General features: G+C 38.6%; 1 protein-coding gene and 1 long non-coding RNA gene across 2 annotated transcripts; both read right to left on the bottom strand.

Annotated features, from left to right (window-relative positions):
* Positions 1 to 4,645: 4,645 nt before the first annotated feature.
* On the bottom strand, positions 4,646 to 8,554 carry LOC117208700. Its single transcript, XM_033449991.1, has 5 exons — positions 8,541 to 8,554; positions 8,421 to 8,479; positions 8,177 to 8,236; positions 5,150 to 5,520; positions 4,646 to 5,072 (listed from the first exon to the last, which is right to left on the bottom strand). The coding sequence occupies exons 2-4, from the start codon at positions 8,458 to 8,460 to the stop codon at positions 5,225 to 5,227; spliced, it is 396 nt and encodes a 131-aa protein (XP_033305882.1). The 5' UTR covers positions 8,461 to 8,479; positions 8,541 to 8,554; the 3' UTR covers positions 4,646 to 5,072; positions 5,150 to 5,224.
* A 2,042-nt stretch (positions 8,555 to 10,596) lies between these two features.
* On the bottom strand, positions 10,597 to 12,277 carry LOC117208698. Its single transcript, XR_004487758.1, has 4 exons — positions 11,632 to 12,277; positions 11,386 to 11,521; positions 11,192 to 11,255; positions 10,597 to 10,922 (listed from the first exon to the last, which is right to left on the bottom strand). It is a non-coding gene; the product is annotated as an uncharacterized LOC117208698 (long non-coding RNA).
* Between the last annotated feature and the right edge of the window lie 14,565 nt (positions 12,278 to 26,842).

Below are 26,842 nucleotides of genomic sequence, written 5' to 3'. Positions count from 1 at the left end.
CCTTTGACCGGGTATACACACCCGTAGATCAGTCACTCACTCATCTCGTACATACGCACCAGCGTAACTGCCTTCGTTATAAGTTGTTGGAATAAACGGTGAAATATAACTTACTCTACTGTGTCATATTCATTTAACCACCTCTGTTATCTTAACCGAAACAGGGGAACGACTATTTCGCGGCGTCGATTCACCGAATCGTAGCGAGAATTTACGCCTCTCGCTGACGCGTTTTCCTCGCGACCGCGTCTCTCCGCGAACGGTCGTAACAATGGGATCATAATAAATTGATCGCTATATAGAAAATTAATAAATAAGTTTGGTACTTATTCTAATAGATTAGCTTGCCAATGGTATGAGGAACCAGAAAGTTAGGTGTAGATAATCATACCCTCATAGCTGTAATTGTTCGAGATTTGTGATAGCAAGATTGGGTTCGAGGTGACCATTGGTCGCCGAACGTAGCCACGGTCACGGGATGAACGTTTTGCCTAACGAAGGTCTGGAGTGGTTGTATGGGTTTTCCGAGAAATGTGGTAGTGGCGGCATGCGGCCTCGGGAGCGGGCCTAGCCACGTGTGATGTTGCCTCGGAAGTGCCGATACAATGGGACATACATTGTATTAATAATCAAACTCCAGGCAGAAACTGCCTAGCAACGGCGTTTGGAACTTTGTTGATGCTTCCAACGAGTGTGTGTCAAACTTCAGGCAGAGACTGCCTAGCAACGGGCGTTTCGAACCTCCCCGATGCTTCCAAAAGTGTATAGAAAACAAATGCAATCGTACAGCGAGCAAAATCTCCACGAGGCTGGCATTCGTGCGATTGCCTTGGAGAGTGACACATCGAGCATTTTCAACAATCGTATTTTGCGCCTAAGATTAGTTTACGCTTAGTAAAGAGTTATCCCGTTGACCGTGGATTCGTTTGAACCCAAAAACATTGTTAATAGTGTTCAATAGTGTTCATTCTTATTCGTAAATCATATTATTCATTACACTTACTATTCGTTAAACTTATTATTCATTAGACTTATTATCTGTTAAACTTAATTATTCGTACAATTTATTATTCACTAACTTCATTGTTCATCAAACTTATTATTCATTAGACTTATTATTTGTTAAGCTTTGTGATAGTCTTGTATATACGTGTAAATATAATCTCGGCTTTGTGAAACGATGGCTAATCCACGTGAAGAGTTGTTGACCCAAAATTCCAAACCCGACAAATATTTATTATAAAAATAGCTGTTGTCGTGGTTGGGTTATGTAATAATAAGCGTTAATAAGAAATGCATATGTCGGACTAGAAATTGGGAATTAAATTGAAATAGTGATTTTGTTTAGCAGTATTATTCTGTCACAGAGAAAGTGGATGAATCATTGGTATTGATGGGGTTTGCGTCATCCAAAAAAAAAATTTCTTTTATAATATAATGATTAAAGTGAGTTAGAAAGAGTAATAAATATCGAAATAAAGTGGTAGTCATTGGAGCTTATGTATAAATGAGCGGTAATGGTTAAAATCGGAAACATATTAGGAGGATTTGACAATTGTGAATAAAAGAAATAGTTATTGAGAAATGTTACGTTGGTATGATCGCTATTATTATTATATTATTATTTTTGAGCTATGTGTGTTTTCTGAAACTATCCAAGAAGAGTCCACGCCATGGTGGACCAGGAGGGAGTTGGTGATGTGGACAGGGATATGAACCCGATCCTGAGAAAGGGCAATTATGAATATTGGAAGACGATGACGGAAGCCTCGTTGGTTTTCCTGGGCTGCTGGGATGCAGTAGAACCAGGATTTACGGCAGCAGAAAAGTTGAGACCAGACTGCATGAAAATGGACAACAAAGCACGTGCATACATTTTCCGGCATGTTCGCCCCGAGTATCTCGAGGATATTAGGACCTTGAAAACAGCGAAGGAATGCTGGAAAGCACTAGAAGACGTCCACGTCGATGGACATCGCTTTATGCATGCGGGAACTGAGAACTATGGAGAAGAACCCCAGCATAGATATCTCCACATACTGCGGAAGGATCCAGGACCTGTGCGATAAGTTGTCCAGTGTAGGTATAAAAATTGAGCACCACGTTATGGCATGTTTCCTTTTGGCCGGCCTCGTGGCGGATCCAAATTACGCGACGTACTTCAGAGCAACAAAGATCGATAAAGATCTAATCGCGAGGGTCATGAAGTTCGATCTTCTACTCGAAGAAAGAAGACGGCGGACTCGGTCGAGAAAAACAGCGCAATGACGGGATCAGCTACGCACACTTGAGATAGGACATGATGTGTGGAAATCAATAAATAGTGGAGTGTTAGAACCTGGAACCGTCCTACTGAACGCTCGTGGTAGAGCTGCCTCCATCAGTATTACAACCCTCTACACTCGCCGTCCTTGAGATGAGCCTAACTTGAAGAAGTTGGAAAGCATCCACGAGCGGGCGGGAAACGGTGAACAGGGAAACAGTTCGTGTCCTACCCAACGCGGACCGCTTAGAGAAGATAGCTCAGTTGACAGCGGAGTTAGCTGCACTAGAGGAGATGGACAAGGCAGCTCCCATTCCTCAAACAAGTTCCGATACTGGCACCCGAACTTCCGAGGGGGCAAAGGTGGTGGTGGAGAAGGAATCGGGCGGTGGAAAGAAATTGCCTCCTACTATCGGGAAGTTGTTAACGAAACCATCAGAAGTGGAGGGCAGATCACAAGAGGAGAAGAGTACCGCCCCCAAACCGGGCGGAGAAAACAAAGGAGGGCACGACGGAAGGGGAGAGCAAGGGCGTAAAAAGGAGTGAAGCCGGCAGCCTCGATCACTTCTACAGTGACGAACAGGCTCGAGGTGTTGGAAGAGCACGATGACTTTCTTATTATGTTAAGACGCGATGAATTACCCCCGCATGATCACTGCGACGGTTGTGACTTGGGCAGCGGCGTACTGGAGGACAATCTACACATGTTGATATTTATCTGCGCACCGCATCTGAGGCGTAGTCTGTACGTGAAGGTTTGCACTATTCGTGCCCTGACAGCCAAGGCTTGCCGCCACGGTGTACAAAAATATCTGAAGGCCAGGACCGGATTGCTGAAGATGGGAGGAGAGAGAATAAGTGTTAGTTGGCGCGCGGAATGTTATTGGGAGTTGAGTTATGGTTATTTACCTTATAAAGATGTCAAAGACTTGATTCCGGAAGTAGTAAGTGGCTATTTTCACCGATAGAACTTGGGGGTCCTATGGGGCGGGATAACTACTTGACGTTAATAGAGGAGGAGGTTACTCGATTTATGGAAACTGAATGGCAGGTACCAGACAACATCCCGACCATAGACGACTGGGTAAGGACTGGTAAATGGTTAGAGGGAAAGAGTGGATCGGAGATGAGTACAGTGGTGCACGTGGATGGAAAGAGGGTGAAAACGGGGAAGATGAAGGGGGTAATGGGCATTTACTGGTCCGACAGCGATGCGGCTAGAGATTTGGTCACGGCGAGCAGGGAGACCATGGACGTCCTTCAGAAGAGCGAGGGTGGGAAGATAAGGCCTGCCGCCAAGACCGGCAACTCGGTCAACCTGAACTACCTGATGATGAAAGATGAACTACCTGGAGAGAGGAGTAAATTAAATTGCGCGGGAGTAAATTAAGCACGTTGTTCGCGGGTGAATTTGGGAACGAGGCAATTGACATGAATTTAATCGATGCGGCGAGAAATTTCCGTAGGAAAGGGGAACTTTCCGTATGGAAAGTGCCCCTTCATCAAGGAGGCTTTGATCAGCATCAGAGCAAGGCGGTGATAGCGGTGACGCTGTTTTGCATAGGCAGACATTTTTTAAAATTTGTGCCTCAAATAAGAATAGTTATTTATATAGTCAGGCTCACCTTGTCAAGGGAAAAGAGGATAAATTTCTTTATCACTGACAGGGCTAAGCATGCAGTACCTAAAAATTAAATAAATTTAATATTTGATTAAATTTGTAGAAGAACTTAGTAACATTAAGCAAAGTTGTAACAGTATCATTTTGATTAAAGTGTAAGCAGTTAATCTAAGATATAGTAGTATGGTTTGAGAATTTATAATGAAGAGTAAAATAGATATAGATAAACATTGGCTCACCTTACCAGGATTATATGCCTTTTTTCGCGAGGAGGGAAAAATGCAAATTACGCATACCCAGTGACCCGCGTCATTGGGTTAAGTGGGACTCAGCAGATGGTTGCCATACCGACTAAAAACCTCTCCTCTAACCGCTCTTCTTGTAGTACAGGTACCAACCCCGGAACTGCCTTTAGGCATTACTTCAGGGTTGGCCCTAACTTCCACGCTTCCTTCGCTACATCTTATCCATTACTATCTCTGTAAGTTCCTATTCTTCTTCTCCTTTATACATCCATCTCCTGTTTCTGTCTCGCCTTCATAATTCTTCTGCACAGTGCCTGAAATTTATTCTAGTTGTCCTCTTTCTTAATTACCTCCTCAATAACATTTCCCCTCGTCAATGTCGTGCCAACATAGCTCTCCAGTTCGGTCCTATCGAGGACCCACCTAGGGCAGTGAAACAACGCATGCTCCGCGTCGTCTACTTCCGTGTCGCAATCCCAGTATCTGGAGTGAACCTCTTTGCTGATCATCCTGCGATACACCTGTAGGTGTCCAGTCAACAGTTGCATCGTTCAATATGTCTTTTGTATTTCTTTAACGTACAAGCGTCATTTACTAACTTCTTCGTCCAATTATCTTCTCCGTACACACTCCATTTATCCCTCTACCTGTCGTCCTCCATCCTCTCCATAAAATTTTCAGCAATTTCTGCTCTAGACCTGTCAATATGCACAGCGCTGCACGCGACACAGTTCTGTAGGCCATAGACGATCTTATAAGTGCGGCCCTTTGTGCCCTCTTCAAGATGTTTCTATTCCTCTTGGTCAACAGCGCTTTGGCCCATACCGGGGACGCATAAAGCACCACCGACTCCCATACTCCATAGTAAAGCTTCCTGACTGAGCCAATGTGACCAGGGTGATATGCCTGGTAGTTATTTATTTATAGGGCTGCAGTGACATTCCTTAAATTAAATTTAATTAATTACATTGAATAATATTGAATGATTTTAATTAACGGTTGCACGTGGGCCAATGGTACTTGCCAGTTAAAGTGCAGGTAATAAGTTGAATGGCTAATGTTGACGTTTGGGCTGTTGACGAGTGTGTGAGATTGTTAATAAAAGTAAGAATCCATGGGATGACAGATGCCTTGTTGTTGCTGGACCCTTGACAAGATCGAATTGCGATTTGTATAACCATTTTGCAATACCGCTTGTAATGCACTTGATCGGCGCGAGTAGAGGCGACGCTTACGGTGACTGGCATTCGGCGCCATGTTGTGATAGTGATCTTCAGAGTTCGATTTCGAGATCACTGAGCCTCTGTCAAATGAGAATGCCCAACAGTTGGTGCCATATTGGATGGTAGCTCCCTCCATAATCACATTGCGGTCGGCTGAGATAAGTTGCACTGTTGAGTGTAAGTAATTTTATTTACTTTTCATGATATGAAATATGATATGATAGATGATGAATATGAAGTATGATTGATTTAGATAGATGATATAAGATTTCCCCTATACGTATAGTTTGAACATTGGATGATCACCGGCGCACTGATTTCGGAACTTAGAGACACTGCGAACGAAAATAAAATTATGGTGAAACATTGAATACGAATTCATGAGCTTTGACTATTGTAGTATTTAGCCGTTTCTCTAAGGACAAGGCTAGGGTTGTAGCTTGAATTCAGCCATTAGAGTTATCACGATGGAATAAGGGAATGTAGGGCCTAAGACCGCACATATCGACGGACTCACTTGAAGAAAACTCACTTGAACTAATTCGCAACGACTTCGGCTACGATTTAAGGACACGATAATGGTACAACTCTCTTATGACGAACGCGGCACTGTCCCTGTGCGATTATAAATTGTCCGAGATATGTGATAATGAGCTTGGGCTGGTTACTAAAGTTCAATTCTTCACCTTATTTGTAAAACATTCGAACTGTGACGGAAGGAGATCTGTCAATTTTTTTTGCATCTTTTAGTAAATTGTTGAGTGGTCGGAGGATTTTTGCGGTCGCTGGTATGAAACTTTGGTAGAAGTTAATCATACCGGGGTACCTTCGCAGTTGCTTAGTCGCGAGCTTTGGAACGTTCACAATCACTTTAACACGCTCGACCAGCGGCTTAATTCCATCGGCGTTTACGGTGTATCCTAAAAATGTGATTTCGCTCGAACCAAATTCATATTTCGCGGGGTTAATTACAACACCGTAATCTTTTAACCGTTCGAAGGTTCGCAAGTGATCGCGGCGTTGCTGCTCGTCTTCCGAGGCTATCAAGAGATCGTCGATGTACGCGTATACGAAGTCTAAAGCAGGCTAGAATTCGTACATGAATCGTTGCCACGTTTGCGCTATGCTGCTGCAAAGGAGTGCGGAGGTTGTTTGAATGTAAAAAAATGGAAGACAGGACACCCTCCCAGTTCTACAGAGATTTGAAGAAGCTAGCCGCCTCATCGATTTCTGACGATCTCGTTCTGACGCTTTGGAAGAACCGCCTCCCAGTGAATATGCAACGGATCCTGGCTGCCATAATGGAAACAAGTCCGAATGACCTCACCACGGTGGCAGACAGGATCCACGAAATAAGCGCAGAACAGCCCGGACAGACAACAACGGACAGCGAGGAATCGAACCGCCCCCAGCCACGAAGTTCGCGGACGAGTAGCGTAAATTCGCGCGCTGCTCCTCGACAGTCGTTGCAAACCACGATCGCGATCCCCGAATATCCGAGACATGACGCAGCAAAATGGTAGGATGCACCGTAAACGTAAAAGTTCCAGAGGCTGCGACTGTTAAGCAACTGCGAATCGAGAATCGGCACCTGCAGCAAGTCGAGGATGCAGTAGTGAGTCTATCAGCCACGGAACGATACGAAAAATTAAAGAGTGAAATTATCCGGAAACTGGCTGATTCAGACAGCACGAGAATGCGAAAGTTGCTGGAGTCTGAAGAAATGGGCGAAAGGAAACCGTCCCAATTTTATCAATACCTAGGAAAACTCACCAGGCACGTAGCATCCCCAGTCGGAGTGTTCGAAGCGTCAACAGGTAAGTTTGATCAGGATGAGGAGATTTATTGATTACAAGTTCGAATGAGATGAGGAATTTGATCCTTTTAGTGGACACTAAGAGAACGGCGATGCGTGATTATTGCTTAGTGGAGTGATGTAGCTGCCTGTAACTACTAATATTCGGCGAAAATTAAAAAATTGGTACTTGAGGTTACAGGCGGTTATGTCGATGCTATGTACAATATAATTTAAAACGATGGAGAAGTTGAGCTTTCCGTGGCTGCGGGAGTGATTGAAATAATATAGAGTGCATGTGAATTTACAATTTTACATGAGGGATGTGTGTTTTTTTGCTGAATTACCGCGGATTTATAATTAATACCCTTTGGGGAATCGTAGGTGTTTAGTGTTTAAATTGAGTGATGGAGGATATTTTCTGCGTAGGTGGACAGACAGCGGAGTTGTTTGCATAGGGTGTAAGCCTGTAGGGCGGAGTAGTGCGATAAAATTATAAAAGTTCTTGATTAAGGCGTGTAAATAGCTCGAAAAATTTTAGGTTATGTTGTGCTTGAAAGTCGAAGAGTCGTTACCTGTAAAGAAAGAAATGAGTTTGACGATTAGTTATAATGTTTTTCTAGATGATTATTTTTTTTCATTTAGTTAGTATAGTATATAGAAAGGTGTACATACCCTTACGAGGTAAAGATTTATGCGAAGAATGTGCGTTGGATGAGTAAAGGTTTCGTTTTTGAGAGGTAGAATGAAGGATAATTCTGAGAAGTGGAGTTTAATATTACATTTATTAACTATATGATTATGGCAATAAACATTGTGTAGGTACTATGGAGTTTATTGTATTTTTACCTATTTATCAGTATATTGTTTATAGCAATTGACTATTAAGTTTATACGATTGTTTTACTAATATTGACTAGAGAAGGAGGTTTTCTAACTCTCCATTTACCTGCCAATGTTTATGTGTTATTATTAATTATTATTTAGTTGAAAGTATATATGAAGGATGCACCTACTTGCTTTACTTACTTGCACTTTCTTGAGAGCTAAGTTCTTGCTTGGTAGTGTTAGGGGAACGAGGTTTGATATCTGTAAAGTAGATTGGATTACTATTTATGAAGTGGGTCTCATTATGATATCTATTTCTATTATAATAATGGATCATCGTTAGTTGATATGTAAGACGAGTTAGTATTATTTTGATTTGCCTACTTATTATATAATGACAATGAATTATTATACTTTATGCAGTATGTATATATGAGGTACTTACTTTTAGAGACAATGATAAATCGATGATGGCCTTGTGTCATGCAAAGGAGGTCTTGATGCCTGAAAATAGGTATCGAGTTAGTTTTCTATGTAGAAGACACTATATCTTTGCTCTATTTACGTTGTATATATTGCTTATTTATTTATTATATGTATGTCGGAGATGAAAGAACACCGGAGCCTTTGGAATTTTGGATAATCCCGCAACATTGTAATTTGGACTCTACTATAGCTGTAATTAAACAATTGTAGTTATTCAATCCGATTGTAATTGTTCGAGAGTTGTGATAATGAGCTTGGGCTCGAGGCGACAGCCAGTCGCCGAGCGTAGCCGCGGTCACGGGATGAACGCTTTGTCTAACGAAGGTAATGGAGTAATTCTACAGCTCTCCTTAAAAGAAATATTTGTAGCGGCACGCGACAGTAAACATTCGAACGGTTTCTGTCCCGTGGCTCGCTACACGCAGACCCTATTCTTCGAGTAAGATGATTGCCAGATGTCGATGCGTCTCCGCAGTACATGTTCAGCTAGCCTGAGGGCCCGTCATAAATCTTAACACCTTACGACCAGTAAATATTACGCGTCCGACTTAGATTTTGTGAGCACGTTCATCTATCATCCCGTCGACCGTGGATTTGTTATTGAACCTAGGATCATTGTCATTAGTTTCTCGAGTACCTAACTACCACGGTTACTTGCGCGGTTCTATAATAATCGTATTTGCACTAGTCAATGTCTTCTCTATTGCATAACGACAACGTGTAACGCAAACGAAGATTCGTTTCACGCCCCTAACCGTAATTCTAATGTAAACCCGACATGTATATAGGAAAGGATGTACTTACTCTTAATAGGTGTGTACCCCTACGAGGTAAGACTTGGGCGAAGTGCGGTGATGTGCGAAGAAGGTTTCGATTTTAGGAGGTAGAACAGGATATCCTGAGAAGTGGAGTTTTATATTAAATTATATTAAATTTATATTAATTTTATAATAGTAATATTATTATTATGGCAATAAACATTGTGCAGGTACGATAGAGTTTAGTATTTTTTACCTATTTAACAGCAGATAGTTTATTGTAATTGACTATAAAGTTTATATGATTAATTGTTTACTAATATCAACTAGAGAAGGAGGTTTTTAACTCTCCATATATCTATCAATGTTTATGTGTTTTAATTATTATAATACTTGGTTGTAAGCATATATGAAGGAGGCACTTATTTGCTTTTACTACTTGTACTTACGTGAGAGGTAAGCCTTGGCTTGCGTAGTGTTTAGGGAACGAGGTTTTCGATATCTAAAAATTGACTTTGAATTATTATTCATGAAGTGGATCTCGCTAGGATATCTATATTCATTTTAATAATGGACCATTGTTGCTTGATTTGTAGAAAGAGTTAGTTTATATTTAGTTTTTATATGTTTGATTGTACTTACTATATAATGGCAATAAATTTATATTTTATGTATTTATGTATATGAGGTACTTACTTTGAGTGATAGTAATAAATTGATGATGGCATGTGTCTGTCAGCAGGCATCGAGTTAGTTTTGTTAAGAGGATTATTATATTCTCTTGTTTCATTTTAACTAAATGATTGTTATGTTACGCTTTATGCTTTATATTTACTTTGTCTATTCAAATACATGTACTAGGAATGATGTACTTACTTCTAGTGGGTGCGTGCTCCTACGAGGCAGAGAATTGGGTGATGAATGTGTTGAGGAGCAAATGTAAATTCGCACGTTCGTGGGGAGATGCGACCTCGAGGAAGCGCGCCAACGGGAGTCGTAAATTCCCGTTACGATTGACTAATCGACGCCACGAATCGTTCTTGGTGAACACTGACTTGAGCTGACGTTTGATCGAGACTGGTGTCGTAGAAGTAGTTGACTTGACCCTCCTGAAGTCGTAGAAGAAGTAGTTGACTTGACTGATGTCGTAGGAGAAGTAGTTGACTTGACTCTCTGGATGTCGTAGGAGAAGTAGTTGACTTGACTCTCTGGATGTCGGAGGACAAGTAGGTTACAGCGACGATGCTATGTCGGAGGAAAGCTAGCGATGGGTGTGTCTAGCGCACAGGACCATCGGATTTGTTCATGACGTTTCTGGTCAGGAAAGTGAGGGCAGTATGCATTGCTTCTGATTGGATAAACGGAGGTTGGTGGACTAGGAAGGGTCTTAGCTGCCCTCGATAGAAAGTTGCTATTAGGAAGCATCGCACGTGGGAAAGACAAACTTTCCCTTGTCAAGCCGTGGCAGACAATAGTCTTTAGGAAGTGATTTAGAAAAAGATATTTGTTCGGTCTGAAGGACCTTAGCAAGTAAATTACTGGGATTTATGACGGGTCCTTAAGGTTATTGAGGGTACGCCGTAAGAATGAGCGGACATCTGGTGTCCGTCTAGCCCACGGTGTATGGCCTGGTCCAGGTAGAGGGTCGCCTGACGTAACAGCAAAGAAGGACCTGATCTTAGAAAGTAGAATGAAGAATTATCCTGTGAAGAGGAGCTTACTTTAATTATATTATTATATTAATTGACATTGAGTAGGTATTATGGAGTTTACAGTATTTTTACTTATTTATTAGGATACTGTTATTATAATCGACTTTTGATTTTAGAGTTGTACGATTAAATTGTGTTATTAATAATTGACTAGAGAATAAGGTTTTAACTTTCCATATATCTATCAATGTTTGTGTATATTATTAATTATTACTTGGTTGTAAGCATATATGAAGGATGTACTTAGTTGCTTTACGTACTTGTTCTTACTTGAGAGGTAAGCCTTGGCTGGCGTAGTGCTAGGTGAACGAGGTTTTTCGATATCTGAAAGTAGATTTGAATGATTATTTAGTAAGTGGACCTCATTATAATATCTATTTTATTTATTAATGTACTATTGATATGGTACTATGAGATTTATTATGGTACTATGAGATATATTAGGCTATTTTACTATAATAGATGACTATGTATTAGGTATAGTTTGTATTAGGTATTAGGTAGTTGTATTAGATATAGGCTGTCAATTGTTCACTCATTATTTCTCGGGCTGCGGAGAGGTTTGCCGATTTTGACATCATAATTTAACGCTGTAATGAGAAGAGTATAATTTTAGATATTCACGCGGGGCGGTAATTATTTATATCCATATGTGATATTGATATATTTGAACAATTAAATAAATTTGTTTAATACGAACACACACGTGCACTTCATGGAAACGATTCTCTACTCGTGTGGAGATTATAAGTTGGGCGTATTGCGGGTAATATAGTATCCGTTGTTGAGAGACTTATTTACACTTGCGAAGAAATGTCACTTGCGAATTCCTAAATATGGAATAATTATTAATATAACGCGCACATGGATAAAATGGATGCCATTGTATGTGTAACGACCACCCAAGAGGCAGGCATCTGCTGACATCGGATATATCGATAACACCTAGCATTGTGATAACTAAGAGAAAAGACAACAGCCAGACCTCCACCCATAAGATATGAGTCATAATAAAGAAATAAAAACCCCGGTCAGTAAGCTCAGTTTATAATCTGCAGTTAATAAAGCATATGAATGAGCTATTGCTCATTCTTCTACTTATAAAACCTCGTTCTTTTATTACGTGACATATGACTGGTGGCTTAGGGCGCACGCGTTGGCGAGGAGCGATGCGCAGGTGAGGTGGTTCGCTGCGTCGATGTGTGGCGTCGCCACCTTATGGGCATCGCTTAAGAGCATGTACGGCCGGCTCAACGAAAGTTCTCTTTTTAAGGAATAAAGTCGGGTCGACCAGAGTTCTATTTATGATTTATTTTATTTATTGTTATTCGAGCCGAACTTACTTGGTGAATAAATAAGTAATGTGCTGCGTAACGAGGTGTTACTATATGAATTGTGTGGACGGTAGGTTGGAGTATATAGCAGTTGAATCTACAGTACTGCTTAATTATCTATCTATTTATTTATTCAAAAGTCTTTTTACTACTAGTATTGTTTATTTGTTATTTTATTTATTTATTTATATATTTACTTATTTTTTTATTTATTTATTCATTTATTACTTATTATTTAGTTAGTTATGTATTTAGTTATTTATTTGGTTGATTATTTATTTGCTTATTTATTCACTTTCTTATTCGATTATATATTTTAACTATTTATTTATTTATTTATCTTTATTTATTGTATTATATCATTTGTTTATTTATTTATTTATTTATTTGTATCGTTATTATTTACTCATTTATTATGTATTTATGTATTTATTTATTTTATTTATTTATTTATTTATTATTTATTATAAATTTTCATTATTATTGGTTATTTATTTATATTGTTGCGATCGGCGCATGCATCATTGGGTCTTATCAGAAAGCAGACACTAGCTAGACTATGTAATGTTCGATTTTATAATGTTAGCAAGTTAACATGTTATATATGTCGGAGATGAAAGGACATCGAAGCCTCCCCTTTGGAACTTCGGGATAATCCCCTAACACCGTAATCTAGATTCTATCATAGGCGTAATTAAACAATTGTCGTCTTTCGATCCGATTTTAATTGTTGGAGAGTTGTGATAATGAGCTTGGGCTCCAGACAACAGCTAGTCGTCGAGCGTAGCCGCGGTCACGGGATGAACGCTTTGTCTAACAAAGGTATAGAGTAATTCCGTAGTTTTCCTTAAAATAAATATATGTGGCGGTACGCGACAATAAACATTCCAACGGTCTCTGTCCCGTAGCTCGCCACACGCCTATTCTTCGAGTAAGATGATTGCCAGATGTCGATGCGTCTCCGCAGGACATGTTCAGCTAGCCTGAGGGCCCGTCATAAATCTTAGAATTTAGTTGACAAAAGTCCTTCAAACAAACAGTCCTTGTCCCAGCTACGGGAAGATAGGAGAGACCTATTTTTCAACGAACGGCGTCTCCCACCAGCAACTTTCTCTCGAGGGCGGCTAGCATCTTTTTCTAACCACCGATATGGAGATTGACCAACTAGCAGCAACGCCAATTTCCCTCGCCTTCTGAACGAAGGCTATCCTCGACGAATCCGATGATCTCGTGTTCTTAGACACACCCCATCATAGTTTTCCTCCGCAGCAGCATCGCGACGGAAAGTCATTCTCTCCTGAGGTCGTATTAGCGAGTTACTTTGTGTCTGTACGCTCGGTAGATATTCCACGTTTTAACAAAGAGTTCGACTTAGATATTGTGAGCATGTTCATCTATCATTCTGTTGACCGCGCATTCGTTATTGAACCTAAGATCATTGCCATTAGTTTCTCGAGCATCTAATTACCACGGTTACTTGTCCAGTTCTATGATAATCGTATTCGCATTAGTCGAAGTCTTCTCTATTGCATAACAACATCGTGTAGTCCGAACGAAGATTCGTTGGATGCCCATAACCCTAATTCTAATTCTAATGTAAACCTTCTAATTAAATTCTAATGTAAAATTCTAATGTAATGTAAAATATGTCGGGTTAACGATTCTTCGTTTGAATTAACCATCGTTTTACGAAACAGAGATTATATTTACGCGAATATACAAGATTTTACAAAATATTATGAATATTGAGTTTAATGAATGATAAGATTAACAAACGATAAGTTTAACTAGTGATTAGATTAAAGAATAATAAGTTTAACGAATAATAAGAGTAACGAATAATATGTTTTACGAATAATGAATTTAATTAACGCTATTAACAATGTTCCTGGGTTCAAACGAATCCACGGCCAACGGGATAACTCTTTACTATGCGTAGAATAATTTTAAACACAAAAAAATACGATTGCTGAGACACTCGGTAAATTGCTCGATGTATCACTTACTAAGGCGATCACACGAATGAATATCTGATGAAAATCTTTTTCGCTATACGACTGCATTTGTTTGTTATATGCTCGCTGGAGACATCGAGAAGGTTCCAATCGTTGTTGCTAGGCAGTTTCTGCCAAGAGTTTGTTGTATACTCTTTGGAAGCATCGAGAAAGATCCAAAGGCCGTTGCTAGGCAGTTTCTGTCTGGAATTTGATTCCTAATACAACGTGTGTCCCATTATATCGACATCTCCATAGTACAATTCTATGTGATTTCTAGGGAGAATTATACAACCGATCCACACCTTCGCCAGGCAAAACGTTTATCCGTGACCGTGGCTACGTTCGGCGACCAGTTGTCACCTCGAACCCACTTTTGCTATCACAAATATCGAACAATTCCAAATGACAACAATTGCTTAATTACAGCTATGATAAAATCTAGGCTAAAGCATTAGAAAACTTTCCCAAAAGTTGCAAAGGGAAGGCTCCGGTTTTCCTTTCATCTCCGACATATATATGTAGGGTTTACATTATGATTGGGGTTAGGGGCGTGAAACGAATCTTCGTTTGGGTTACACGTTGTCGTTATGCAATAGAGAAGACATTGATTAGTGCAAATACGATTATTATAGAACCGGACAAGTAACCGTGGTAGTTAGGTACTCGAGAAACTAATGACAATGATCCTAGGTTCAATAACAAATCCACGGTCGACGGGATGATAGATGAACGTGCTCACAAAATCTAAGTCGGACGCGTAATATTCACGGGTCGTAAGGGGTTACTTTTTTCGTCGATGAGATCGCGAGAGAGAATGAATTTCCCGATGATGCCACAGACGAAAACTATATGGGGTGTGTCTGAGGACACGAGATCATCGGATTCGTCGAGGATAGCCTTCGTTCAGAAGGTGAGGGAATTTGGCGTTGCTGCTAATTGGTCAATCTCCATATCAGTGGTTAGAAAAAGATGCTAGCCGCTCTCGAGGGAAAGTTGTTAGTGGGAGACGCCGTTCGTTGAGAAATAGGTGTCTCCTATTTTCCCGTAGCTGGGACAAAGACTGTTTGTTTGAAGGACTTTAGTCAACTAAATCCTAAGATTTATGACGGGCCCTCAGGCTAGCTGAACACGTACTGCGGAGACGCATCGACATCTGGCAATCATCTTGCTCGAAGAATAGGGTCTGCGTGTGGCGAGTCACGGGACAGAAACCGTTGGAATGTTTACTGTCGCGTGTCGCTACGAATATTTCTTTTAAGGAGAGCTATAGAATTACTCCATACCTTCGTTAGACAAAGCGTTCATCCCGTGACCGCGGCTACGTTCGGCAACTGGCTGTCGCCTCGAGCCCAAGCTCATTGTCACAACTCGCGAACAATTACAATCGGATTGAATAACTACAATTGTTTAATTACAGCTATAGTAGACTCTAGATTACAATGTTGCGGGATTATCCAAAATTCCAAAGGCTCCGGTGTTGTTTCATCTCCGACATATATATATGTACAAGATGTTTTTATTTATCTATTTATCTATTTATTTAGTTATATATTATTGCTATTATATTTATATCTGGATTGGCTGTTTTTGATGACGAACTGGTGAGTTTAGTGGATACGTTCGGAAGGTAAAATGGTTAAGCTGTTGACGACTTGGCAATTTCCATGGACTTAAAACTTTAAAACAATATGGACAGGTTAAACAAGAATAATAAACTTACGGCGCATGGGGTTTCGGAGCCCCCAGGCCCCGTCGGGAACACGAGTGGCTTTCCAGGCTCGACCCGACGGTCATCAAGCTACTGGAAGAACGGCGGGGGGGAGGTGGAATCCCAGGCATCCTCTCGTACGGTAAAAGCGACTGGGGAGAAGGTGGGAAGTAGAAAGCTGGCATTAGGAGGAGAGAAACCGAGGAAGGTTGCAGATATAAAGTTATGTGACAAAGTCACAATTTCAGTGATACCGAGAGCTAAAGGCAAGGAAGAAGGTGACCCGTTTAGACCAAGTAAAAAAATACAAAGGAGTCCTACGACTGGTGGCAGGGCTGATGTCGAAGTGGTCGAGGAATCGGAAGGTTCCTATCGAATCAGAGATAGCGACCACAGCACGCCAGTGGTAGTGAGAGGAGGGGCACCCGTCAAACAATTGGCTAGAAAGGTAATAGAGGAAAGCAGCAGAACGAGACGGGCAAGGGCGGCTATGGTAAGCGAAATAGATAATAGCGCCAGGGATGATACACAGACCAGTGATGTAGACGAGGAAGAAGTAATGATATAAAGGGCGGAACTGAAAGGGTTCACGCAAGCCCTAGCTGGCGCTGTCCAGATGCTTAATGTTGTGGTGAGAAAATTCAAGCTGGACAAAGACAAAGATGAAGGGATCAGAGAGATCGGTAACTTAATAAAGGGTATGCTATCGTCCCTGGAACAGTGTGGAGAACAAAAAGCAAGGAGGAGGAAGAGGAGAAGAGTGCCTGCTGAGGCGGAGAGCAGCATTAATAGGACAGTAGTTATGAAGGAAATGACGGTGGACAAAGGCAGTTACCCCAAAAGGAAGGTGATATCGCCGGCCGAAATTACAAGGATGGATGAACGTAAAAGGCCCAGGAAAGGAGAGGTCATCTACGCCGAAGCATGTGGGAAAGAAAGAAGGAATCTTGTGATGGACGAGGATTATAATGAGGACTCGGAAGGATGGAGGAGAATGGCAAGAAGAAAAAGGGAGAGGAGAGCTCCCTTGGCACAGGACATTCCTAGTGTGCATCCGGGCAACAACAGAGAGGTGGTCCCGGAAGGTAAGGGTGTGTCAAGGAACAGGAGAAGGAGGGAGGCGATACTCGTGAAAGTTGAAAAGGGATGTGAGTGGCTGCAAGTTTATAGAAGAATAATGGCGGCCAGGAGCACATTGGAGGGAGCCACGGGGGTCCCTCCAAGGACGAGAGCGGGCCACATTCTGATTGAATTTGACAGGACGGTAGCGGTTAATGAGGTGGTGGCCAGGTTGACGGCCGCTTTGAGGGATAGTACGGAGGTGGCTGCCCTGGTGAATAGGGCGACCCTACAGATCAAAAATATTGATCCCCTCACCAGCAAGGAGGAGCTGGTGGACGATATTAGGGCGCAATGGGGGATTGAGGACAATATTGACATTGAGATGAAATCTATGAAGATGGCACCATGGCGGTCGTGGTACTCCCTGCGATCGGAGTTCCCAATGAAGAGAGAGACAGAGTTCGGCTCGAGACGTGGAGGTTGTCACGTAAAGTTGGTACTTGGGTGATAGTAAGAAGGCTGAGTCGTAACCCAACTACTTATTTTCCTTCATAAAACTTTATTATATATGTTAACACTTACAAAATAATACCGAACCGGAGAAAAGGGGTTGTATGAGTACAGCAACTAGAAGAAGAATAAGAACTACCCGAGCTGGGTGAAGTCTCGGTTTATATACGTTTTGGTTTTAGGATGTTGAGGAGCTAGGTGTAGGTTATGATGTAGAAAAGTGTCCGAAGGTCGGGGGTCCATATCCTATCTCTGATGTGGACTGAAGTGCATCACAGCCTTGGTGTATGCTATGATGATAAGGTGGTGATGTGTCCAAAAGTGTCCGAAGGTCGGTGGTCGATGTATTATCACTGATGTAGGTTGAGATGTGATTGATGTCTGTTAGGGAAGTGATACATTTACACTGTACATGAGAGTGTGTGTGTAAGGGCCAGAGGGCGTCAAGGTCTTAGTGGAGACAAAAGACTGTTGCCAGATGTTAGAAGAATCTAGGATAGTCGGTTGGCGACAAGCGTGCGTGCAAGATGTTCTTCAGAGTGTAATATAGATGTATAACTGTTGTGTGGGAAATATAGTCAATTATTTGTATTCCCAAATCCTCGAATTTCCTTAACATGGTAGCAGAGCGTGGTTACTAGTTTTGCAAGATATTTAGTGCGTGGTTACGATCTTGCGAGTGAGTTTTCAGTAAAGAAAAAAAAAACTTTCAGAGGAAAAAAATATACTTCGAGCACGTAGGAACGCTTGAGTAAGAAAAGAAAAAAAAAGAAGTATCAATTAAAATGGAGAGATCGGAAATCATGATACCTATATTCGATGGTGAGGATTATGGAATGTGGAAGCAAAGAATCACGATGTTTCTCAAATATAAGGAATGCGAGGTTGTTACAACTAGAATGAAGAACGAAAGGGACGATGAAGACTGGGACAAAAAGGATTTGAAGGCGATAAATATAATTTATAGCGCAATATCGAACAGACAATTGCAGTATGTTAGGGAAGGAAAAACGGCGTATGATATAATAAAAAGGTTCGATGAAATGTACTTGAAAGAGTCGACGGCACTGCAGATCGTATGCAGAAGGAGATTGGAAAACATAAGACGGGAGAACTACAGTGATTCAGCATCATTCTTCAACGATTTCGAAAAATTAATAAACGAATTAAAAAGTGCGGGCGCACAAGTAAGTGAGAGGGAAAAGCTGAATTACATGTTGAATACGTTACCCGAAGAATACAGCTACATAACGGACATAATAGACGCATTGAAAGAAGAGAATCAAACGGTAGCGTATGTGAAAAATAAAATAGAGATAGCAGAGAAGAAAAATAAATCCAATCGAGGAGAAAGGCAAACCAACGCCTTTTCTGCAAAAAAGGAAGGATGCTTCAGATGTGGAAGATTAGGACACTTTGCGAGAGAGTGTCAAAATGGCGTCCAAGCGGGAAGCAGTAACGGCTAATGGCATGGGCCAACACGTGGTCGAAGCAGAGGAAGAGGGAACAAAGGCAATACGAGCAGGGGACGTGGAAACTTTCATCGTCAATCAACAACCGGCACGGGCGAGCATGGAAACTCAAGAGCAGGCATATGGACAGCAACGGCGCACGCAGCAAACAGCAGTGAGACGAATGAAATAAGTAAGAACGAAATAGTGTGGCTATTAGATAGCGGTTGTACCGATCACATAATTAATAATATAAATTATTTCGATAAATCTATCGACCTAAAAGAACCGGTAAATATATATTTAGGCGATAATAGACCGATAAAAGCGACAAAAGTTGGGAATGTTATAAGTTATTTTGAAGCATTCGGAAAACAAAATGAAATAAATATGAGGAAAGTATTTTACGCGAAAGAAATGTCCGCAAATTTGATTAGTTTAGGTAAACTAACAGACAATAAGAATACGGTTATTTCCAAAGGAAATATTGCGAAAGTAATAGATGAGGATAATATATTTACAGCTGTAGCGTTCAAAGAGAATGGGACATATAGAATAAAAAGTATATTGAAAGGGAAGAAGCACTTAGTAAACAGCGCCGAACGTAGTGGTATGAGTAAAAAGGAAAGATGGCATAGGATGCTAGGACACGTAAATTTTAAATATTTAGAGATTTTGGGTAAAGAGCAGCTAGTGACTGGCATACCGAATGAATTTGAAAAGGAACTTTTGAAATGTAGGGTGTGTATAGAAAGCAAAATGCATAACTTACCTTTCAAAAATAATCGAACTAAGGCTAAGGAAATAATGGAAATTATTCATACGGACGTATGTGGTCCCTTTAAGACTACCGGATTCAATGGAGAAAAATATTTCATTTCATTTATCGATGATTATAGTAAAATAGCTAGGATCTATTGTATAAAATCAAAAGATGAGGTCTTTGATTCTTTCGTACAGTTCGTAAATGAAGCCGAAAATTTAACGGGCAAGAGATTAAAAATATTAAGATGCGATAATGGTAAGGAATATTTAAATAATCGAATTTATAAATTTGCTAGGGATAAAGGTATAAGAATAAATAATTGCCCAACATACGTACATGAATTAAACGGGACAGCGGAAAGGTATAATAGAACAGTGATGGACATGGCGCGTTGCTTGTTAGCGGAAGCGAAAGTACATAAAAGGTACTGGCCGGAAATGGTTTGTACAGCGGTATACTTGAAAAATCGAATATTAGCGAATACTATAGAGAGAAAGACACCTTTTGAAATATTCTTCGGGAGAAAACCAAGTGTTAAAAATCTACATCTATATGGAAGTAAAGTTTTTGTAAGAAGGCCAGAACAAAAAAGAGTTTCCAAATGGGACAAGAAGGCAGATATGGGAATTCTATTAGGATATAGTGAAGTAGGATACAGAGTCTTATTAGGTGGGAAAATAACAATAGCTAGACATGTAGAGGTCATAGAGACAGACACTAAATGTATCGGTTTTGAGGAAAATTCATTAGAGGCAGATAGAAATGATAGCGAAGATAACTATTCATTGGATGGTATGGATAAGGAAGAGTTAGAAGGTAGGAAAGATGAAAATAATAGTAGTATTGAAAGCTCAAACACTCCTAGGAGATCTACACGTATTAAGAAAACTCCAGTAAGGTATCCAGAAAAGGAAAATATTTGCGAGATTCATGCAAATTATTGTAAAGTAGATATCCCTCGTACATTTGAGGAGGCGATTTGTTGCGAAAATAATGAAGTTTGGAAACAGGCTATGGATAAGGAAATAGAATGTCTCTATAAGAATAAAACTTGGAAATTGGTAGAAAGGGTAAAAGGCAAAGAAGTATTAGATGTAAAATGGGTTTACACGAAAAAATCAGAGGACAGGTATAAGGCTAGATTAGTGGTAAGGGGATTTCAACAAAGAAACGTAGCCGATGACATATATTCTCCAGTGGCGAGTAATCAGACCTTTAAGATATTGGTATCATATTGTTGTCAAAATGGATTAATAATTGAGCAAATGTATGTAGAAACTGCCTTTTTAAATGGTGAAGTAACCTCGGAGGTATATGTAAATCAACCAAAGGGATATGCGGACGGAACGAATAGAGTTTGTAAATTATCGAAAGCGCTTTATGGGTTAAAAGAAAGTCCGAGGGACTGGTATGAGTGTTTTGATAAGTATGTGACGAGATTAGGTTTTAAGAAGAACAATATAGAGCTGTGCCTATATACTTATGGAGAGGGAGAAAATGTTGTTTATTTGTTAATATACGTAGACGATTTGTTGATTTGTAGTAAAAACAAAGGGAAGATACAAAGTGTAAAAAAATTATTAACTGATAAATTTGAAATGAAAGATTTAGGTGAAGTAAAAGGATATCTTGGAATAAATATAGATTATGATTATTTAAAAAATGAAATGAGATTATACCAAAAGAAATACATAGAATCATTAGCAAACAAATATAAATTACATAATAGCAAATTGTACTGTACACCAATGCAGACCAACTTAAAAATTGAAAAAGCTGAGATAAATAGAGAGGACATTGGATACAAGAATTTAATTGGCGCATTGCTGTATATTAGTGTAAATACCAGACCCGATATAAGTTATAGTGTGAATTATCTGAGTAGATTTCAAGATTGTTGTAACGAGACACATTTTAAATATGCCTTGCGAATATTGAAATATTTGTACCGGACTAGAGATTTAGGGCTACATTATAAAAGAAATGAAAAGTGCGAAACGATAGATTGTTATGTGGACGCTGATTGGGCAGGAGATCATATAGATAGGAAATCGACTTCTGGGTATGTAATTAGATTGTATGGAAATGTAATTGGATGGAAGTCTAAAAAACAAAGGTGTGTGACAAAAGCCTCGACGTATGCAGAGTATATAGCTCTATCGGAAGCGGTGAGCGAAGTAATGACTATCAGAGAACTAATGAAAATCTTCGATGTAAATGTAGACGATAACCCTGTAAAAATCTATGAGGATAACTCTGGAGTAATGAGTATAGCTAAATACGGAACTTTTACAACAAATTCTAAACACATTGAAGTTCATTACCACTACGTTCACGAGTACGTAAAGGAAAATAAGATAAACATAATAAAAGTAAGTACAGAAGGAAACACTGCGAATATTTTTACGAAGGCACTGTGTAGAGAGAAATTTGAAAGGTTTAGGTCATGGATGAATGTAAAATAAGAGAAATGTAAATAAAGCGATAAATGTTAAATATTTTGTTAATTCGACAAGTATGTAAATAAAATTAAGTGTACAGTATAAATGTAAGGAGGCGTGTTAGGGAAGTGATACATTTACACTGTACATGAAAGTGTGTGTGTAAGGGTTAGAGGGCGTCAAGGTCTTAGTGGAGACAAAAGACTGTTGCCAGATGTTAGAAGAATCTAGGATAGTCGGTTGGCGACAAGCGTGCGTGCAAGACGTTCTTCAGAGTGTAATATAGATGTATAACTGTTGTGTGGGAAATACAGTCAATTATTTGTATTCCCAAATCCTCGAATTTCCTTAACAATGTCACATACCCCCCTCTTTAGATTAATTTTGGTCCTCCAAAATCTTAGTGTTTCCTCAGTATGGAGCGATGGAATTGGACTCTGACTGGCTCGACTTGTACTTGTTCTTCTTCGTCGTGGTATATGCTTTTGCTATTTCAACCTGTGAAGGTTGTTGGCTGGTTAAATTTCGACTACACGTGTATCGCGTGTTGAATCTTTTGTAGACTTTCTAACAGCCTGTGATATAGAATGAGTTAGTGGTCTTTGAGTAATGGTTTTATACTATCATGTTGTTTCTTTATAGTTTGATCGTTATCCAGTTGTTCCTTTGATACTTGCATTTCTTTGTTTTGTTTAGCAACTTCTAAAGCCTTTTCAGCATCTACAACTGGTTCTTTTTCCATGCATGTAATTTCTTCTTCGACCAGTACAACTGTGCTTTCCTCTATAGTTCGTGTTTTTGTGTCATTTAGTAAACTTTTCAATTCCATTTGCACAGTATCTGGAGCTTTGGATACCGACTGACTATCATCTTCTGCATTTTCAACATCCCAATCATCAAAGATATCCTGAATTGCACTTCTTTTGTTAGTTATGCGCACTTTATCTGCTTCACTTATAGATTTATTCCTTCCTTCTGTATTAGCAACATGTATAAGTACGACAATTTTATTATGAGTAATTTTTTTTTCTACATTAATTTTATGTGAACTATCAAAAGATCAATCTAGCCATTTCCATTTGTTGTTTCTTGTTATTCTTTTCTTTAATATCAATGTCATCTGCAGTTTCTAGATCACTAATTACTCCTGAGGTAATAGGAGTTATAGAATCGTTTCTTGTCTTTGTATGATTTAATATGTCATAATTGTATTTCTGGCTACAATTTTCAGAAACTTCTTGAGCCACAATTTCTGTTGAAATTACTTCTATAATTGTTCCATCACTTTCTCGTGCTTAACCTATCGAATTAAATTCTTCATTTACAATTTCAGCGTTCTTCATTCTTTTTTGTTCTGCAGAAACATTTTTTTTTCTTCATTGGAATTTACAACAGCATCCTTTTCATGTACAGTTAAAACAATATTTTCTTCTGTACTTTCATTCATATCATTAATATAATAGTTTCTACAGTCAGTACCATTACTTCTGAACTACTATCAACTAGTTTAGACAAATCTGTGTCTGTATCCGTGACATGCAATGTTTGGGCTTTATCATCAAAAGTTTCACCAAGTGTTTTAATTAATGCTTGACACTGAGCATTAGTAACACTAACTGTATCTATATTTAACACTGTACAAACGTTGTGTTTCTCAATGTTTTGTTCACCCTCATTTGTATTAAATATTTCAACATCGTTCGTACTTTCTTTATCTAAAGATGTGTCACCTGCATATCTTGAATGATCTCCAATCTCAGTTGTATTCTCTGCTTGCTCTTCTTGAAATTTCTCATCTTTTTTTTTTTTATATTGATCATCAATTTGTGGGTCCTTATTTATTATTTCTTGTTCTACTTCATTAATCGCAGCGTTCTTTATGCTCTCTGTCTCACTACTTTCCTTACTTTAAAAATTTTTTTTTGTTTTTATTTAAATCTGTTACATCACATTTATTTACTACTAAACCATCTTGAATTGTATTATCTGTACATTCCTGTGACTTATTTTTTTTTTTTTTGATTTTCTGGAATATCATGCACATTCTTTATAATATCAGTCGTTGATTCTGATATTAATGAAGAAGATACATCTACTTTTATCGATGATTCTACTTTATTAATGTCACTGTGCACTTCATCTAGTTGTTCCATAGTAAAACATCAAGATTGTTACAATTACTTAAGAAGTCATGGATTGTTATTTAAATATTTACTGCACTTTTCCATCAATGTAACCCTTTATGGCAGTTTGACATTCTACAGAACACCAATGCTGTATCAGTTTATATTTTTCTTCATCATGAAGTTTTATTATATCACCTAATTCTTCCTGATGTTTTTTTTTTCTTTTTTTTCAATTTTCAAATAAGAGTGTGTTTTCTATGTGAATCTTTTAATTCTTGGTTCGCCTCGAGTAAACGATTATTAACATCTTTGGAAAGTTTTTGGACGTTTTCCAGTTCTTTTCTAAGAAAATTATTTTGTTCGTTCATATCTTTTACTTTACCTTCAATTTCTACCCTACGCAATATTTCAAATTTATTTTCATTGACAAGGATCATTTTTCTTATTTTTCAAAATCCAGTTTCAATTTATTAGTTTCTTCTTCATATTTATATCCAAAATCACCCACTTTTTCATATTCACCCTTTAGTTCGTCTAGTTCACATTGAAGGGCAGATTATTTGTCCTTGTGGTTCAAAAACTACATTTTATCTCTTTTGCATCTTTAGCTCCAGCTTCACGTTCCTCCATTGAATTACTAACACATGAATTAAGTTTGGCCTTTTTTTTTTTTGTTCCAGCAAGTCAACTTCATATTTGTGACTTATGTTATTTCTTCTAATTTTATTGTTAGTTCTTCAATTTGTATTCCAAAAGATTGAACTCTTTTTACGTGCGTGTGTGTTTTTTTTTTTTTTTTTGTAACTCGTCGAGTTGCAATTCTAATTTTTGCACTTCCTCCTTCATGTCCTCTATGTGCTTCTCGAACTCTTGTGTCGTCCTGTCTTTGTCGGAACATTGTCGGAGCGAGTTGATGCTCGGGATCGTAATTCAATTTTTGGTCGTTAGCAGTAATAAGCTCACGTAACTTCACTTTTGAACTTGATCTTGTTTGGTCTTGATTGTGTTTTCGTGGTGCTTGTGGTGTTCTAAAAGTAATCGTCACGTTGCTTGCATTTTTAGTGCACATTGATACACTGCACTCTGCACAGACAATGCTTTTGTTGTCATGAAATCTCTCTAACTTTTCAGTAACAAAACCTTTTATTTTATTATTTAATTTTGGATCATGCGCCCCTGGTGGAGATACATTATGTGTTCTCTTTACCTTTATTATGCACACGTTTTCCTTTTGCTCTCAATTTTTCGATCATCTTGTGCTGTTCTATATATTGTGTTCTTATGTTCTTCGCATATAAATCCTGTCGATTGATTTTATCTTTCAGTTGAGGTACATGTTTAATTCTTTACCTGTGATTATGATGAACAACCTCAGCGTATTTCCTTTCTCTCTTTCTTTTTTTTTATGGATTTCTTGATAATCTTTTAGAAGTTGCTCGTTATATTTGGAAAGCTTTCTCACTTCGTCTTCAGCTGTTTCCTAACGGGATTTTTCTTCTTCAAGTTTTTCTGTAATCATTTTTTCTAAACTTCTCCATTTATTCTGTTCTTCTTCGAGTAATTCATTACGTTTCGGCATCTGGCTATCTTGTCCTTTAAAACATTTAATTTTATCAGAGAGTTCTCCTATTTTCAAACTTGCTTCATTTAAGGTAACTTTATGAATTTCCGATTGATGCTTTAACATTTGATGTAAGTCTTCTATTGCTGTTTCACGTTCTTTCAACTGTTCATTAAATTCGTTGTTTAGCATATCCACTCGAGAAATTTCGAGTTCTTGAGCATCGTTTCTTCTTGTAGAAATTTGGCTTATTTTCTCTTGCCTGCTGCTACATGTTGCTGTCATTTTATCAACTTCTTTCTTCTTTTTTTTTCTTTTTTTTTTTGAACTTAAAATCTTGATTTAAGGTTTGCGTTTCACTATATGATTTATTATTATTAACTAGTTCAACATTATTTTCAGTAGATTTTTTTTCGCGTGATTTTTATACTTATTTAAATAGTTTAACATGAGCAAATGCATCGTACGTCAGATATACCATTTTTAATAAATTGTCGCCTTTACAACTCGAGTTACCTCTGAACGAGTCGCATGATTGATCAATAAGCCATGAGTAATTATGCAAATTCAGTTTTTTTTTCATCTATCTATCTGAATATTATAACAAAGACTTTACATTGAATATTTTATTAAAATTGTAAGTTTTTCATAAACGCTTCAAAATCCACAGTCTATTGATCAACTCCTCTATCCTTTCTCTTTCTCCTCACTAAAATAGATAAATTCCTAATGTAGTTTGTGGATAATATTTTTTTTTTTTTCTAAAGCAAATCACATTTATCATCTGATATATTTTTTGAAATAATTTCTGTCTGTACATTTTCTTCTTTTCTCTTATTCCTCTTTCTCTTTCTAATGAATTCTTTTTATTCCGTAAAATAGTTTTTGTATATTCAATTTTGTTAAGTGCAATCCTTATTTCTGATAACTTACTTTTATTAGATAATTCTTGTGA

This window comes from Bombus bifarius, unplaced genomic scaffold (assembly GCF_011952205.1).
Source record: "Bombus bifarius isolate JDL3187 unplaced genomic scaffold, Bbif_JDL3187 scf7180000008156, whole genome shotgun sequence".
NCBI classification, from domain to species: Eukaryota; Metazoa; Arthropoda; class Insecta; order Hymenoptera; family Apidae; genus Bombus; species Bombus bifarius.
This window is presented reverse-complemented; position numbering and strand designations above follow the sequence as displayed.

What these genes read in the sequence shown, in the direction of transcription:
- LOC117208700 (XM_033449991.1), bottom strand. Translation starts at nt 8,460, where the DNA reads ATGACACAAGGCCATCATCGATTTATCATTGTCTCTAAAA. An exon ending in ATTTATCATTGTCTCTAAAA is followed by an intron (nt 8,237 to 8,420) that starts GTAAGTACCTCA and finishes TCTACTTTACAG; the next exon opens with ATATCAAACCTCGTTCCCCT. An exon ending in TAGCTCTCAAGAAAGTGCAA is followed by an intron (nt 5,521 to 8,176) that starts GTAAGTAAAGCA and finishes TACACTCAACAG; the next exon opens with TGCAACTTATCTCAGCCGAC.